This window comes from Chaetura pelagica, unplaced genomic scaffold, assembly GCF_000747805.2.
Source record: "Chaetura pelagica isolate M959 unplaced genomic scaffold, ChaPel_1.0 scaffold7, whole genome shotgun sequence".
In the NCBI taxonomy this organism is placed as follows: Eukaryota; Metazoa; Chordata; class Aves; order Apodiformes; family Apodidae; genus Chaetura; species Chaetura pelagica.
In genome coordinates, this window is record NW_009953920.1 from 2,656,461 (window position 1) to 2,673,739 (window position 17,279).

Genomic DNA, 17,279 nt, shown 5'->3' on the forward strand with positions numbered 1-17,279 from the left:
GTTTGTTAAACCTGTGCCATGGGATGGGGCTTTGCAGAGGTGAAAACAACCATGTCCACTGTGCTGCAAGTGCTTAACACACTGATCAGGTTCAGGTATCAAGGAAGCCTCTCTTTTCAGGCTTTCTAAAAAAAACTCCCACAGCAGAAGCAAAAGACAAAGTCAGGTCCATTCCAACCTGCTAAATTTCGGAAAACTGTGGTGGCCTCTTACCTCTGCATCAACAAAAGGCTCACCTCCATCACCAAGGAGAAAAATGCAGAAAAATATGACCGCAAGAACGTGTTTTCATCTCTGTTTGAAACTGCCAGCTCTCCGGTGAAGCTGGGCACTGCCCTGCAGCAAACTGGCATCAAGGTGGAACTCTCTGGGTAACCACACTGCAGAAAGCAACACCGCTGCTGTGAGTCATGCACGGAGGTACAGGACAGAGATTCACACAGGGACCAGCTTGTTGCTAACGACAAAAGACTTGACTCAACAGACAACACCAATAAACGTGCAGAGCATGTCAAAGACCTGAAGAAGACAAATACAACAGAAGAGAGAAAGTTCAAAACTTGACTTCTCTTGTCCTACATCTGAACATGTCACTTTAACAGAACTTAGATGTGGCTTCTCCTCTACATGCTCTAATGACTTCACGGTCCTCTGGGGCAGGGGGCGGTGAAAAAAGGGTTAATCCATCCGTCGGTTCAGTGCTGAGTTGGTTCAGTATCAGAGGCACTAAACAGTCCCATCTCTTTTGGCATCAGTTTCCTTTCAAAATGATCTTTTAGCTGTCCTGTTCCACTTTGTTTTCCCTCCTTTGAGGTCCAAGTTCAAACGCTGGAAACTGGGAAGCCTCCGGTACTGAAATATCTGAGAGGAAGTGAATAGCTCCAGCCATGCCTAAAATGTAATGAGAAAGAGATCTTTGTGTATCTTTGACATTAAAACAGCACAGTTGAAAGTAAAGGCAACAGCACGTGTTTGAACACCTCACTAGAATCTCCTTTCCAACAGGTGAACTTACAGACTATAAAAAAGCAAGTTCATCTGTACTTTGCCCAGTAAACCAAGTTGCACTTGGGAAGTCCAAAGGCAAGAACCGAGATCTCTCTACCACCATCTTTTCAGCTGCACAACCTCAATGCTACTTCAATTCAGAAAAAGTAAATCCCCATTTGGACTATCTCTCAGAATCTGAGCAGCTCTTGCTCATCATTTCACTGGTGAAAAAAAAAACAACCAAAGGCAAAGCTTTATTATACTTGTGATGTACAGAGTCATTTGCTTGCTATTCATAAAGAGGTCATCCAGAGCCTGAAGCACTAACAGAAGCATCACCTAATGAAACTCTCAGGGTGACAGACAGCAGAGACACCCTACAGCAGGACAGCATACAAACACAAGCTCAGTTTTATGATCAAGCTAAAATCCTGTTTTATCAATAGCTCATCACATACAAACAGAGGAACCTTCCTGAAATACAGCATCTGATGTAAATGAAATGATTAAGACAGTCCTGTAAGGTGCACATGCAACTTCCACAGTGTCCATATAACATGCAGAATTGGGCAACTTCAAGCATAATTTTGGCTACAAAAATATTCACCAAAATTAAGACTTTTTTGTCTCAAATTTGAAAACATTTTTCTACAAATAAATCATTGGCGTTAAAAAACTTAAAGTTGTATGTCAGCAAGAAAGCACAAACCATCCTACAGTTGGCATTACTTCACCTCAACAGACTTCAAAGGTCTTATACAATGGACAGGACAGACACAACATACATGCAAGGGAGCTCTCAGGAGTTAGAATACTTAGACTTTTCTCCCTTAAACATTACGACAATTGCTCTATATTTAAAAGGGATGCATATAACTACTGCTCTCGTGTGTACACACCTTGGATTGGTTTATTTGTAAAATAATTCTATTCAGTCTGCTGTAATTTCACATATTCGTGATAGGTGGCACACTAGGCTCACTGTTTGTGAAGCAGCAGCACTTTAAATCTTACTTGGGCTTATCGTTCCTTGCTACCATGTTTCTAAATCATGAGATAAGGAATATAAAATAATCTACAAGAAATACAGACCTCAAGGAAACTATGTGGCAACATCCTTGAACTTACAGAAAAGCCTCTAAAAACTCTGTATTTATTTTCTGTTTCAAATGTTTTCCTTGCTTTAGTACTGCAGCAGAGAAGGTCTGGTTCTGACAAGCCAGCAACTACTTTGAGACTCCCTACCCACAGTTGCTCCTCTGCCCAGTCCCTTGGCTACAGAACCTGTGACAGAACTGCTGCCTGGATTTCTGTTTGCTTTAAGCCAACCAGCACAAGAGAGTTTTATTCAAGAATGACACCAGCACTGGCTTGACACTGGGAACTGCTGAAATGCAAACAAAAGTGCAAGTTGTGACAGTGAATTATTTTGTCTTCCCCCACCTTCTTTTAGGCAGAGATGGGGGGTGGGTTTATTTTTAATAGTAGAAAAACCCCACCAAAGATTTCCCAACTGCTAAGCATGTTTCAAAATGGCAAGGTTGCCCTTCTTTCCTATATAATACAATGCCATTTGCAACACCATCACTTTACCTTCAAAGAGAGAATAAGGTCTGTCAGGAATACGACATCCATGTGCACCATACTCCAAACACCACTCAGCAAACTGGGGAAAACATGAAAAAAAATCATACACTTTGTAAGACCCTCAAATGCAAGCTTGAGTATCTGTGTATCTTTACTAGGTACTACATGTCAAATTGAGCAAGCAAAGATACGACACAGAAATCCCTGTCTGTGATCAGTCTGTCCCACTTCAACTGTGACAAGGCTGCAATTAGGTTTCAGGATCTCTATTTCCACAGTGCAAGTTTCAGTTTTGTAACAATGTGATTAGGTGCGCTGTCCTTTTGTTTTCTGTAAATCAGCCCTGCTACACATCAATGAACAATGCCACAAGAACAGACAGATTCAGTTTCAAGAGTAACATTTTTCTAATACTATAATTTCTTGGTGCTTAATTTATCCACGTACTCAGGACTCGGGGTTGTTAATTGCATTTTGGTATTAAATCTCCAGCTGCCATTGCTTAGTTTTATTACATTACTCTCCCCAAGCTTTATGAAAAAATCATTCTAAATGCAGTTAGACAATCATGGTCATCAGTATTTTGTTGCAGATGATGGAATCTTATTAAAAGAGTTAACAATCTCTTTCTTCTGTTTGATCAACACTGCTGCAGTAGCTACATTAGACATTCATGACTTACAAACTGCATCTGGATCAGCTTCATAACAACCACCTATTTCTCCTTTATGGCTCCCCAGAGCACAGCAGGGGACAGAAGTTGCCCTGGTATTTCTGTGCTTGGAAGCAAACCACTGCCTATGCAAAATACAGTGCCAAGATTCCTGCACAGCAAAGAACTAAGGGGGCTCTCCCTGCTCCCCCTGAAATTAGGGCAACCTGTTAGCAAACAGATCACCCTCAGCTCTAGAGGTAGAGCTATATGGGGTGTGAGTTTGCCTCCAGAACCACCAACCTGTTCCACAGAAGCACAAAGTGTGGCATCTCCTCCTACCTTCTCCCCATTCCGTTCTGTTTAAATCTTTATTGGGGGATGGATTTTCCTTCTCTTGCTAGACACATGTGCATGTGTGGGAATGTTTTAAGGAAACCCAGCAAAAAAACCACAAACATTGTGGTCCACACTGAGAAGTGATGAAACATTTTTGGGGCCTCCACGGGTATAAATCTTCAAACCAAGGTTTAACTCTCTATGTGATCTTGTCTTATACGTGAGGACAGAACATGTACATGGCATGTTTCTGAACTACAATCAATTCTTGCCACATCTTATTGCATACTAGCCTTTTATTATTACTGCCAGCCTGGGAACTGTAACAGAAATTTTAAAAATGCACCCCAGGGCACAGAAGCACAACCATAATTTACAAGTTCATAGCTTCAGAACAACTCACAGATCCAGTAAGGCACACTAGTATCTTTGTTAAACCAAGAGGAAAAAAAGAATTACATATATATATATTCTAGCAGGAAGACATCTGCCATTATTATTATTTATGTCACATAGAGTGAGCATGCTTGCCATCAGCAGTGGCTTAATCAAAATGCTGAGCAGCACAGGGCTCAGATGTTCTCTGTGCCCAGACACCTTAAAGTCCCAGATACCACAGCTCCCTTCTCTCTCTTCCTACAGGCAGGCCAAGCTAGGAGTAGCTCAGCCTCCAGAAGCCTGTCAGATAATGTTGGAGAAAAGTTGTGAAGCCAAAAGTGAGAAGAATAAGCCAGGGGGTATCTGTGAGCCTTGGCCTTTCATGCTCTTCTGGTTCATTTGCAAAATAACTTCACGACTCCTAAGAGGTAACAAGGGATTTCTCATGGTGTCAGGCTTTCGTAAATATGAGACAAGCAGCAACTTTTAAAGCTCTGCTGATGTAGGATAGGCTGACAGTGGAGATGAATACAACAGCTTCACTCTACATATGGCCAGCACTCATCTGAAAACATCTAGGAAGCAACCCACAACTTTCCCATTACATAACTTTTTAAAAGGCCTCAGATAAATAGCTATGTATGTAATATGAAACCTGATATCCATTAATTAGGCTGAAAAAAATCCCCAAGAAACCAAACCAAACTAGTCTTATGAGATGAGGAAAGAGAGGCTGAGAAAGCCTTCTTCTCTAACTAGCATATTCAGAGCCAAGCACAAAACCTGGACAACACCAGTGGAAAGATTCCAAGTCTATCTTTCTCCGCCATTTGTATTACTAAAAAAAATCCAAGTGAGCAATTTAATAACTGCAATTCAGATCTCCAAAAGGCCCAAACAGACACTAGTTTAAAAAAAAAATAATTACAAAAGACTACAAACAGTATTGCTTGAGAAGCTAAGGACAACAGTGGATGTCTCAATGGAATAATTAGCACCACATAAAATGAGTCTTAACTGTTCAGGCAGGCTGATTTTCAGACTACTTTTGTTTGAGTATGTCTTTAGATCCTCCCCCCTCACAGAACATTTCTACATTCCACCCTGCATATTAAGAGGGTGCATGTTCCATGTACACAGTTGAAGTTGTCCAGTCAAAGTGTGAGCCAAGGGGAGCAAGTGATGGGACACAGTTGTCCCACACAGCCAGCCAACCAGCCAAAACCCACACTACTCCAACTGCAATTTATTCCTACGATGTGAAAAGGAGCAGTAATTTTGTTGGGATGTTCAAAGCTCACCTTGCAAGCTCGGTAGAGGTACTTTTTGTCCTGAGTTAGGTTATAGAGAGACAAGAAGGAGTAGCCATTGCCAGCAGTACCATGGCAGATCCCATACCCTTTCCTCAATAAACCTCTCTGCCAGATGACATCACTACAGTCCATGGCATCTTTCAAGTATTTATCCTCTTTAAAGGTCTGTGGAATAACAGAAAACAAATGCACATAAATGGAAGTACTAAAGAAAACAAAAGCAAGAGATGTTTTGCTATTAGTATGGGGGTTTTAATATGAAATTTATTTTCAATTTTATTAATCCGTTTGTCTTAAGCTTAAATTTATTTTCTTGTTAAGTTCCTTTTCCATGCAGAGAAATGAGAAGCAAGATATTTTCAAGTTTTTGTTTCCAAAATCAGGACCCCAAGGTAAAAATCCCTCAAGTTCAAGGCCCTTGGCTCTACAACCTGTAATCTATTTGAAGCATGCATGGTCTTTTTTTGCTTCTCCCCCTCATTTCCCTAACATTTCATTACTTGATTTAAAATACAGAAATGTAATTCTTCTCTCCAAGAAATGTAACACAGAATACTGGCCATGATATCTGTTCCTAAAGGGCTACGTCCTGCCCTTTCTGAATAATTGTTGCTGGTTACTCACCATCTGCCTTCAGTTCCATGTAAAAAATGTATGAGAACATCTTTTTGCGTAGCACAGGGCTCTTCTCTGTCACAAGTTTAAGTAGGAATATTCTATTACCTTGATTAGTATTTACATTGGAATTGCTCAGAAGCACCAGCCAGTTTGGGCAAAGGACCAACTTTACAAAGTTTGTTGCAACTGAAGTGTATTTTGGACCCAGAGAGTCCACCAGGAGAGCAAAAACCAAACCCAATTAGTTCAGACGAACACCAGACTTTCACCTTTATAAGACTGCTTTTTCTGCTCCCCTTTGCCTAAGTCACTCCACAGATCAACAAGACAAAAAAGAGTAGTAATTGATGCACTACTGTAGACTTAGTCCTTTACAGACAGCAGCCCCAGCAACGATGCTATTTGATTAAGGTAAGAAGCAATTAACAGGCAAGATTCTTAAATCCACAAGCTTGACAAAGAACAGTCCCTTTCTCTGAACACGGTTTGTCAGCTACTTAGCTGTAACATCATTCTATGAACATTTCAAATCAAGGCCTGGCAACAACATTTGATTTCAAGGACAAACACTGCTGTCTGTTAAAACAAGCCTCTGTGCTTGGTATGAAAGCACAGCCAGAAAAACATACTCCAATTTTTCTTACTTCTTCTTCAAAAAGCAGATTATAATGAGTAAAGGAAAAGCATCATATGCCCCATCATCTTTCATATAAAATGAGACCAGAAGGGAGACTGCTAAACAGAAGTTGGTCCTATCCCTCTTATTCCCTGCAAAACTTTTTGTGCTGGGGAAAGCATTGCATTGACAGAGAAGGGAGGGAGGACTGGAAAAGAAGTCTGCAGTGTTAAGTCAATCTCCTACCACAGCTCCAAGAAAAAGCAATGGTGACTGCTGCCACATTCAGCAATGATGTAAAAGATTCACAGTTCATATTTCAGGTACCAGCACGAGTAATTATTCTAATAACCAAGCCTGGTTTTCATCAGACCACCCAGAAGCTGACCAGGAAATCTGCCAAGGAGGGCCATCAAGTGCAGAAACAATTTGCATAAATGTAATTAAAAAGCATACTTTCAGACATCATGCAAATCAGAAGTGCACAACACAAGCGAGATGGACAAAATCAAACAGTAGGCTTGTGGTGGCTCAGTGGTTATATTTATGCCCTAGAAGGGGCCTGGGATCTTTGCTCTGACATTAAAATCTCTAAAGCTGTATGTTAATAATGAAGTAATTTGTGGAAGACATTCTTTAGCAAGACACATGAACCTATGCTTTTGAAAACCAACATAATTCTTTAAAACTCCTGAGATGAAGATTCAAATAATTTAGGGCAATGTTCTCACACTCAGGACTCAATATAAAATTGTTTAAATACATGGTCCTCTTCCAAGGAAGTCTAGTAACTACTAGCATCCTGAGAAACAATTTTACCCATTTATTTCCTTTTTAGAAACACACGTATGTAAGTCTTTCAAGATTTTAATGTGCCTAGCCTAGGGTTCTGGTTTGAAAATCTGGATCTAGAAAGATATAAAATGCAAGCCTTACAATCTGACAGGCCTTGCATCTAGGTCTCTCTGTAAAAATAAAGGTCTATATGAACACAGAGTGATTCACCTTATAAGCTTGCATGAGCATGTGGATGACTCCGGGAGCACCATGGCACCAGTGAACCAGTCTGTCAGTCTCGTTGCTCAGTGACGACGGGTAATTCCCAGATCGGAATTTTTTATGACGTACATAGTCAATGCTTGGCTTCACCAGCTCTGTCAGTGTCTCCTGGTCCACATTGGCAATTGGCTAAAGAGAACATGAAGAAAAACACTATCAAAACCATAGACAAAAGTAGTAACAAATCGTGTCTCAACAGTTAATTCTGTGATCTATTTTCAAATCTCCTACATATGTGTCCTTGATCCAAATACACTTCATACAGATTTAATTAATGTCTGCTTACAATACTCTTGTGAGAAGTGTTTTTACAGCTACTGTAGAGACAAAGAAATTGGGGCACCAAGTTGTCACCTGTCTTACTGAAGGTTACACAGGAAGGCTATGGAAGAACTGGGAACAGAATATAGATTCCAAGACTCAAAGGCCTCTCTGTATATCTTAAAATAGTAAACGCTTACACAAGAAAGATGGTACACAAAACACAATGAGTTACACATTTTGTTTTAAAAATAACAGATGTAGACAAACCTGTCCTATTTCCCAGTAAATGAAGAAGAGTGTATGCAGTGGCATACCTGGCAAAGGTTTTATGAAGGTTAATGTTTTCCATCATAAGCAAAACTCCCTGAAGCTATGGGCTATAAATCTGCATTTCCAATTTCAGAAGCAACAGCTACCTCTCCAGGCAGCTAACACCTCTGCACTACAAACTCACCCTTAGAATGCTTTTCTGAATTTTCTCTCTCATTTCTTCTGTTTAGTTTACATCCTTGCCAAAAGGAGAGCATATCCATCAACCTGTATGCTCCTTGCAAGTAAAGGTTTAGAAGCCAAATACCTGTTGGGTCTGCAGTTGTTCTCAGTTGGCATTTTCTCCTCTACCAGCTCATTTTACCGTATTTTCATAACAAAGATCTCTATTTTTACACAGCCTACATAATTTCTGGAATTCCTGCAAGCTGTGGGAACAACTGCAGAAACTGTAGCCTACAGAAGCCTCCTAACTTATTTTTTTAAATAACTCGTCTTTGTTGCTGATTCAATGTCATACAATTTCACTGTTTTCCACCAGCTCCAGCACATTTGCATTCCACAGGTGAGCACACTGTCAAAACTGGCAGTCTCACAGTCAAGTGAAAGACTTTCAGCAGCTGTATTTCCAGTAACCTAAAAAAAACCTAAGAGCCTCTATTTCACATCAGCCAGGAGAACTTTGCCAGACTTCTACCTATCAGGTCCCTCAAGAAAACTCCACCTTTGCACTTTTCTGAGTGGAACAGAAACCCACACACTGCTAATCAGAAGTACACCTGAATACAGATCAGCTTATCCTGAAGAACATCCCGGAGCTGACCTAACTCAGATGTTGAGCTGTGGGGTAGAGAGGCTCTAGGGGGAAGCTGTTTCGGGGTCTGATTTCCTGCTGCACCCCTGCAGTAGAAGGCAAAGCAGATGGATACCAGCAATAAATGACTTCAGTCTTGAGTTGTGCAAAGCAAGCCTAGTCCAGCCCAGCATGTCTGTCCTTGGGAGGTAAATCCAATAAAAGCAGAACTCTTCAAAACTTCCTTCTCACCTTTTGCTTCTGAGAATACCTTAGTACAACTCAATTTTTTGCCCAAGCTCCTGAGGTTCCCAGCACCTACATCCAACAGCAAGAAAGTAACCTACAGGTATGTGTCTTGACTCTCTTGCCAAGAGCAAAAATACATAAGCAGACATTTTTGTCTTAGGGTTAGTGAAAAGGGCTTAGGATTAGAGATTCTCTAGTTAGCACTTCAGAATTCCCTCCATATCTCCTGGATGAGTTATTTAATGCTGCTGAGCTCTTATTCTTCCAGTACTCTTCTCTAAGTAAATCCAGCAATACATGTTTCCTCATAAAGGTGTTGTACAGAAACGATGAGCCTTCACATCTCAGGTGCTATGTTGGACACCCTTGTTTGTTATCAACCATTCAACAAACCAATTTCTGAATTCTTTATGAAAACACAGAAAAATCCTCCATATTCCATGTAGGAGGGATGGGGAAATGATGGACTCCGATAAGTCTGTCATCATCTTCTGCAGTGGATGACTCAAGTCTGCATGACTCACAATATTTAACGTACAATGAAAAGACAGTAATCTAATGCTGCATAAACAATGGTTTTGTGGTAATTCTTAAAAGCCGCAATTATGTGTAAAGGAAAAGACAGTTACAAATTTAACATGCAGACACAGTAGCTTCTGCTTAAACCAAAAAGCACTGTGCAATTATTTCTGCTATCAGCCTTGAAGAGTAAGTGAAGGATGGAGCCTTTGAACAGGTTTCTTTAAAGGACGGGATGTTTCTCAGAAAACCTAGCAGAGCCAGGGAAGGCAAAATGGAAGCCAGAAAGATGAAGTAGCCAGAAGGGGGTGGACCACCTTGTTGAAGAAAACAGGAAGTGAAGGGCACAGTAAATTACAGCAGCCTGAGAGCCTGGTCACTGCAGAAAATGGCTGTAGTGAGGTTAACACATGTCCCCAGGTAGCAGAGCAGCAGCATCTCTGCACAGTTTTGTGCTGCAGAGACTAACTCCAAGCTGTGATACCTTGACCCAGCACGACTCTGCACATGCATGAAAGCTGAAGAACCTCTGCTGCAAAACAAGAAATCACTGGCGTTTCACCCCAGCCCACAAAAGCCACTGTTACCTGCATGAGCATGTAATAGATCCCAGCCACTCCATGGGCTGCTCCAACATACTGCTTCCTGTGCCACTGGTACAGGAGAGGACAACGGTCTGTTTTCCGCTCCTCCTTGGAAAAGTTCTTGCCCGATTCAATAATAGCATCTATTACCTGAGAAAGAGAACACATTCCTTCCATCTGTCTCACTTGCTGTGGTTCAGAGGGTTTTGCTTTGTCATGACTAAAACCACAGCAAAGAAGAAGCCACAATAAAGAGTGACAGGACAACGATATTCAACTTTTTTGGACTTGAGTGTTGAGACAGAAATGGAATTTTTCCTAAATGATGGAATCACTTGCATTTCTAAGAAAAGAAATTTTACATATAAATACTTCTCATCTAATACTTCATTTTCTTCCAGGCCTGCCTTCTCTGGTACCTGCAGAATATGTGCATCTTTCCCACACTGAATTCTCCTTATTTTCACTTAAAGTCTTCTGAACTTCTGCCTGCCTCAGTCTCAGCTGGGCAGCAGGGAAAGGGGGAAGAGACTGGAGGGATGGATGAGACTGAGTTCCCAGTTCCAGGTTCCTCTCCAGCATCCCTCTCTTAATCCCTTGAATTATGCAAAGAAGTGATTCCAGTTCAACCTCAGTGATGCTGTGACACTGGAAAGAGAAAAGTATCTTACCTCTTTGATAAGAGACTGTGGGACAGTATCTGGACCAATTTCAGTATTCAGGTACAGCAAAGCATATAGGTACCCTGCTCTGCCATAAAGAAGCTCATCTGGAAGTTCAGCATCTGTACTTATGACTGTCCTTTGGAGCTGCAGCAACCTGCATTGGAGAAGGAAGGTGGGGAGGGAAAGCATCTTCTCTAGAGACCATATTGGACTATGTACTGCACAAGCCACCAATTAAAACAGAGTCAGAATCAGTGTTGAAGCTCCACAACTGCCTTTCAGTTATCTCCAGTTCAGCTGCTTGCCAGGTTTATGCACAGGAGCTCTGTGTGCCTGCTACCCCTGACAAACAGGCTGAGCCAGGTGAGTGTTACTGCAGCTACCAAATTTTTGTGCAGATAGAAAAAAATGTATGGGTGCAAGGGAAGGGTTGGAGGAGGCTGGAGCACTACTCCAACAAATAGGGAAACCTCCTGGACCCTCTGGGAATTTCACCAAAGTGAGTACCCGCAACTGTACATGTGCAAAAGGGAACTAAACAAAAAATCTCAACTCCCCATTCAGCACTCCCCTCCCTAGACATCATGTTCTCTCAAATGTTTAGCATCTCAGTTTTGAAAAGGGCACTGCTATAATGCACAAGTGTGTTGCCTGTCTTTAGCAATGGAAAAAAAAACCACAACCAAAACAACAAACAACCTTTTGGTTGACCACTGCAATTATCATTTGCTCCAAAGGGACTCCCTGCTATTACTCCACTAATCTGCATTAGATTTGAGGTGAAGCAGAGATCTGTTTTCTGCCCACTCCCTCCTTGTATCTTCCTATTTTTTTGTGATTAAATCGGCAATTAGATAAAACCATGAAGACGATCATATTTTAAATTGGGGTAGCAGGCAAGACAATCTGGATGAAGGCCAAATTAAATTCCCAGGTCCCACTCAACTGCTATTTTTCAGCAGAAATATCAGCATTAACATCATGCCAGAATAGAAACACTGACCCCAACAGCTGGGGGTCACTGCTTATGCTGTCACTGCTTAATACCAGGGAAAAGCTACTCACAAAAAAAGTTTTACATTATCATTCTTTTCTTGGAACTACACGTTGGACTTAGATTTAAAGTATTTTCTTTTAAACCATCAACTGTTAACTTTTATTACTAAAACCATACAACTAGACAGCTACAAGGTAAAAAATTAAAACTATTATCATAGACTACATTTTGACATCTATAATGTATCACTTAGCTGGTGTCATGAATATATTTGTAAACAAAAAAGGACAAAAAGAAACAATCAAACTAACCTCCTTTTCAGTCCTTCTAGAAATGACACTCCAAGGAAAGGTGAGACTAAAAAGATTTTTACTAATCTCACTTTGCCATACCCGTGCTTCTTGCCTTACAGCAACACTGCTTTCCCAGCTGCATCCAGAACTACATGCACAAGTATACTCAAAACAAAAAAACCCAAACCTACGATCCATTTCAAAACTGAAATATTCATTCTGGAGCAGCAGCAGAGATTAATAACACTAAGATTCTAGATTAGAAAGAAATCAATCATATTGCCAAATATAAACCAGAATGGAGATGAAGACACAAGGCTAGTCTGCAAATTCTGGCAGCCTTAGGTGTGCTGCTGGACTGCTAGCAGGTGGATTGCTGGGGCTGAATACAAACCCCACGGGGCTCCAGTGCTTGTAGCCCTTTCTGGGCTACAGCAGTCAGCTCTGGACCAGCAAAGTGACAGTGAGCTCTCCAAGGAAGCTCCACATCTAAATGGAATTTCTCAAGGCATTTGTTATGTTTAAATTACTTCGAGAAAAGGCTGGATTTTTTTCAAGTAAACCTTCATATGCTCTGACCTAATTAAAGCCCTTGCCTTTGACTGTTCAGAAAATACCTCCTCTTTGTTTTATGAAATCTTTGTTACATATCAATCTGATGTATCACGTTTCTGTCTGGATGTTTCCTGATCCCTGCAATGTACATGTTTTATAGGAAGCATCACATCCTGCACAAGCACTACATATTGCCCATGGCAAGTGTGGAGCTTTTGTTAAATGTCACTTCCATGCAACAAAATCCAAACGTGTATGCACTACAGATACGCCCAGGACATCCTCTCCTTGCAGCAATAGAGGACTCCAGATAACCCATTAAATATGAATCAAGTGCAAGCCAGCTTTCGTAAAGATAAAGCCTACTTTGTATTCTTCTACTGAGAATGTATGAGGGCAGAAAGCCTCTCCTTTTTTAAATCCTGCCCTCCAAAACCCCATTTGTATATCTTACCAGGCCAATGCTCTCTACAAATGAGAGGCATGGCTTTTTCCACCATCAACCACTTACCTGGCAACACATTCTTTAGATTCACTGTCGTTTTTCAGCTTGTGATAAACCACTGCACCCACTGCCAGTGGCCCAGCATCACCACAGAGGAAAGTCACTCTTCTGCCATTCAGATTGCGAAGGATTCTCTTCACGTAATCAAGAGATCTCTGCAGGTGGCTCTGGTTTTTTGTGACGCGGTACAGCTGCAAATATAAGAGGGCAATACCTGCAACCACACAAAGAAAGAGATAATTTTGTATACTTTTCCTTCTAAGTATATCATATTCCTCTCTTTACTGCCTTTGAACCAGTAACTCAAATGCGAAGAGGTATTTGGGCACTTAAAGCATGTCAGTCAAAGGTTCTAGCTTATGCAAAGGGAAGGTCATTTATTTAGGTTAGACTTCAATTTGGATTGTGACAACAATAAAAATTATCAGACTCAAGCCCATTGGTAAACGCACAATTTGCAGAGAATGGAGAAAAAATTATGATACAGGTGTGTGAAGAAATCACAGAAGACTTAAGAACTTGGGCTTTACAAGCATGTGTATGACCAAGTACATTGACCACACAATAAACATTTATTCTGTGCAACAAGTGACTGATTTTCCATTTGATTTGTAAAAGGATCTTTTGCTGAGTTGCTGAATTCAACTTGCCAAGTCCTTTATAATGCCTAAATGTATTTCATAACAAGATTATGAGCTTCTACAATTAAGCTGGTTTGTAAAAGCCAGAAAGCAAACAAGTCCTCAGAGAATGCCAGAAGGTAATATCAAGCTTCACTTAATTAAACTCATTACACAGTTTTCCATTAAAACAAAACAAACCCTAAATATTGCAACAATGTAGATTGAAGAAAGTGAAATAAATCCATCTAAGTGGATGTTTATTGGCCAACTGCAAGCACACATGTGCACAAGCAAAACATTTACCTCCAGACCATACTGCATCTCAAACTCACTTCAGACTTGGGAGAGCCCTCTCCTGAGCCACAACTAAAGCCAAGTACACACAAGGCCAACCTAGCTCTACAGAGAGGCCACCTGAGATGTACAAGAACAACAGCACCACAAGAGTGCTGGTACATTCACACATGCTCTCCAGACTGGCTTTGAACAGTCCTTTCCAGATGAGCCCAAGAGGAGAGATGCAGAGCTTTGTTAGCCCAATTCAGTAGCAAAGGAACTTGTGGGCTATTTACTGGGATTTCTGTAACCTTTTCTTATGCTGCCCTTAACATGGCTCCTCTGAGATGCCTGTCACATACAAAGGGTACTTGTATAAGCGAGATGATCTCTTAACATTAGTCCTATGATTGTTACGTGACAGCAGTATATGCTCCAAGATTCTAAAGGTGCTTCACAAAGTACAAGCCAATGCTCAGGACTGCATTGCCAATATTTGCACACTATCAAAATGCTGCAAGGAGCAAGTCTGGGAAGAAAGTATATGCACCATGTATTTTAAAAAACAGATTATTTAAATACTTTAGAGTCATTTCCACAGGAGCCTTGAAAGAAATTTACAACCTGGAAGACGTAGTTGGCTATCCTTCTACAGGATGGAAAAACCCCACTCTCATTAGACTGAGTTATCTGTTCATCTATCTTCTTGTTTCCGCTAATGATGGCTGGGTTACTTTTAGCTTATGACTCATTTTCAGCATGCTCTAGTTTATCAGCCATAACCTCAGTTGTCAGTCACAGTGTCAGAACACAGCTCCCCAGGAGCCATTTCATGTCAGCATGAGAAGGCCCACCACTGGAAAACTTCTGCACTCACTTAGCAGCCACTCACTTTCAGACCTTAAAACACATCTATCATTTAATTCTGAGTTGTCTAAAACTTCCCCACCTATCCACCCACAGCACCATCTGTACTAAAACATCAAGAAGAAGGCAAAGAAATCTTACCCTTTCACTGCCAGAATTAAGCCTGAGGACAGGCAAAGCCTGGTGAGTTTGTACATGCTGCTCCTCCTCTCGACACAAAGATAAGAGATATCCTCAGGGCACATTTCAAACATGCAGTGCTAAGGCATAAGTATGCCTAAAGTGTGAGCTATACAGAGCAGGAATAGGATATGCCATTGTAATAGCAAAGTGGCACTTAAGAGGCCTAGACAGAAAAGCATGTTGGCAGCTCAAAGAGCAGAGGCCGCATCAGGCTCGACAACAGCAGGCTCTGACTCAAGGATCAGAAGAACAAGCACAGCCAAACTATCCATATTCCTGACTCCAAGCTGCTGGGCACAGAACACCTCCCCCCCACGTACTCCCCACAAAATGATTAGAAGATGTTGTTACCATTAGACAAATGCTAATAGTCAGTTCAAAGAAAAAGGTGAAAATAACTTATTTGAAGAAAACCTTCTAATAACAAGGGGTAAACTGAAAGAAAGAGCAGCCTTAGAAAATCCACTTATTTTGCAAGACAAAGATCTAAATATACAAAAGCCAATTATCTCTCTATAACTTTGTCTGCAGAAGTCAATGGAAGCCATTCCAGATAGCAGTGAGAATACAGAATCACAGAGAGAATCACAGAATCTTAGGGGTTGGAAGGAACCTTGAAAGATCATCTAGTCCAACCCCCCTGCCAGAGCAGGGTCACCCACAGCACATCACACAGGAACGTGTCCAGGTGGGTCTCCAGGGAAGGAGACTCCACAACCTCTCTGGGCAGCCTGTTCCAGGGCTCTGTCACTCTCACAGGAAGTAAGTTTTTTCTGATGTTTACGTGGAACCTCCTATGTTCCAGTTTGCACCCATTGCCCCTTGTCCTATCACTGGACATCACTGAAAAAAGCCTGGCTCCATCATCCTGACACTCACCCTTAATGTATTTGTAAACTTTGGTGAGGTCACCCCTCAGTCTCCTCCGAGCTAAACAGGCCCAGCTCCCTCAGCCTTTCCTCCTAAGGGAGACGTTCCACTCCTTTAATCATCTGTGTGGCTCTGCACTGGACTCTTTCAAGCAGTTCCCTGTCCTTCTTGAACTGAGGGGCCCAGAACTGGACACACTATTCCAGATGCGGCCTCACCAGGGCAGAATAGAGGGGGAGAGGAACATCCCTTGACCTACTAACCACACCCAGATTTCGCATACACCCCAGGATGCCAGTGGCCTTCTTGGCCACAAGGGCACATTGCTGGCTCATGGTCATCCTCCTGTCCACTATTAGAACCCCCAGGTCCCTTTCTCCTACACTGCTCTCCAGAACCTCCTCCTGTGAATAAACCAAATTACATCATTTAACAAACACACTTCAATCTAATTCCAGCTTTCTCACCAGTCCACCCAGTGTAGGCAGAGCAGTCATGTGGATCTGCTGTCTTCAGCCCCTCCTCCATCTGCTGCAGAAGGTCCTTGATTTTTGTCTGGATCCGTTTTGAGAACCGAGCACTGACCTGAAAAGAGGAAGCAGGAGAAAGGGAGCGTAAGTCAGAAAAGGAAAGAATTCAGGAGTGCAACTCTCTGCTCCACTTTCTTGTTTGGAAAAAAACCACCACAAGCCAAAACCAATCAAAAAAAAACCTGAACAAAACAAACAGAAATAGGGGAAAAGTACTACATACAGCAGTCAGCCACGTCAAGGTGGTTCATCTTCAGTGTGTCGTATGTAATGCATTCTGATTTAGTAATAGAGTAAGTTACTGGTATCTACGTTAGACAAAAAAATATCTGGGGATACTTTAAAGTCATGTGAAGAGCAGCTATGGACACTGTGATAGCTTTTAACTACATACTGCCTCTTATCTCATGCCCTTAATACAGTAAGCAAAGCTTCCCTGAGTCAGTAAAAGGTGAACAAAATCAAACAGAAGATAACCATCTGCTGCCACTCCATGGGCCAGTTACTCCACTCAGGGTCCTGGTACCAAGACCACATTACAGACAAACACACAGCACACTCAATGCACGAACTCCGTACTCTAGGTGCTGGCTCTCATCACAGGGTCCCTGCATGTCCTCTGTGGCACTAGGGAGCAGAAAATTGCTAAAGGAAGATAAATACTCATATTTGAGACAATCATGA

At 41.5% G+C, this 17,279-nt stretch overlaps 1 protein-coding gene across 1 annotated transcript; it reads right to left on the minus strand.

The window, feature by feature from the left end:
* Positions 1-456: 456 nt before the first annotated feature.
* On the minus strand, positions 457-16,644 carry LANCL2 (LanC lantibiotic synthetase component C-like 2 (bacterial)). Its single transcript, XM_010001530.1, has 8 exons — positions 16,533-16,644; positions 13,253-13,460; positions 10,903-11,050; positions 10,235-10,381; positions 7,499-7,681; positions 5,248-5,424; positions 2,584-2,656; positions 457-891 (listed from the first exon to the last, which is right to left on the minus strand). Exons 1-8 carry the CDS (start codon positions 16,591-16,593, stop codon positions 776-778), a joined length of 1,113 nt encoding a protein of 370 aa, XP_009999832.1. The 5' UTR covers positions 16,594-16,644; the 3' UTR covers positions 457-775.
* Positions 16,645-17,279: the final 635 nt, after the last annotated feature.

Coding starts and splice junctions, on each gene's coding strand:
- LANCL2 (XM_010001530.1), bottom strand. CDS start 16,593: ATGGAGGAGGGGCTGAAGACAGCAGATCCACATGACTGCTCTGCCTAC. Junction 13,461..16,532: donor TGCCTACACTGGGTGGACTG/GTGAGAAAGCTG, acceptor GTGTGGTTGCAG/GTATTGCCCTCTTATATTTG. Junction 7,682..10,234: donor TCTATTACATGCTCATGCAG/GTAACAGTGGCT, acceptor TGTTCTCTTTAG/CCAATTGCCAATGTGGACCA.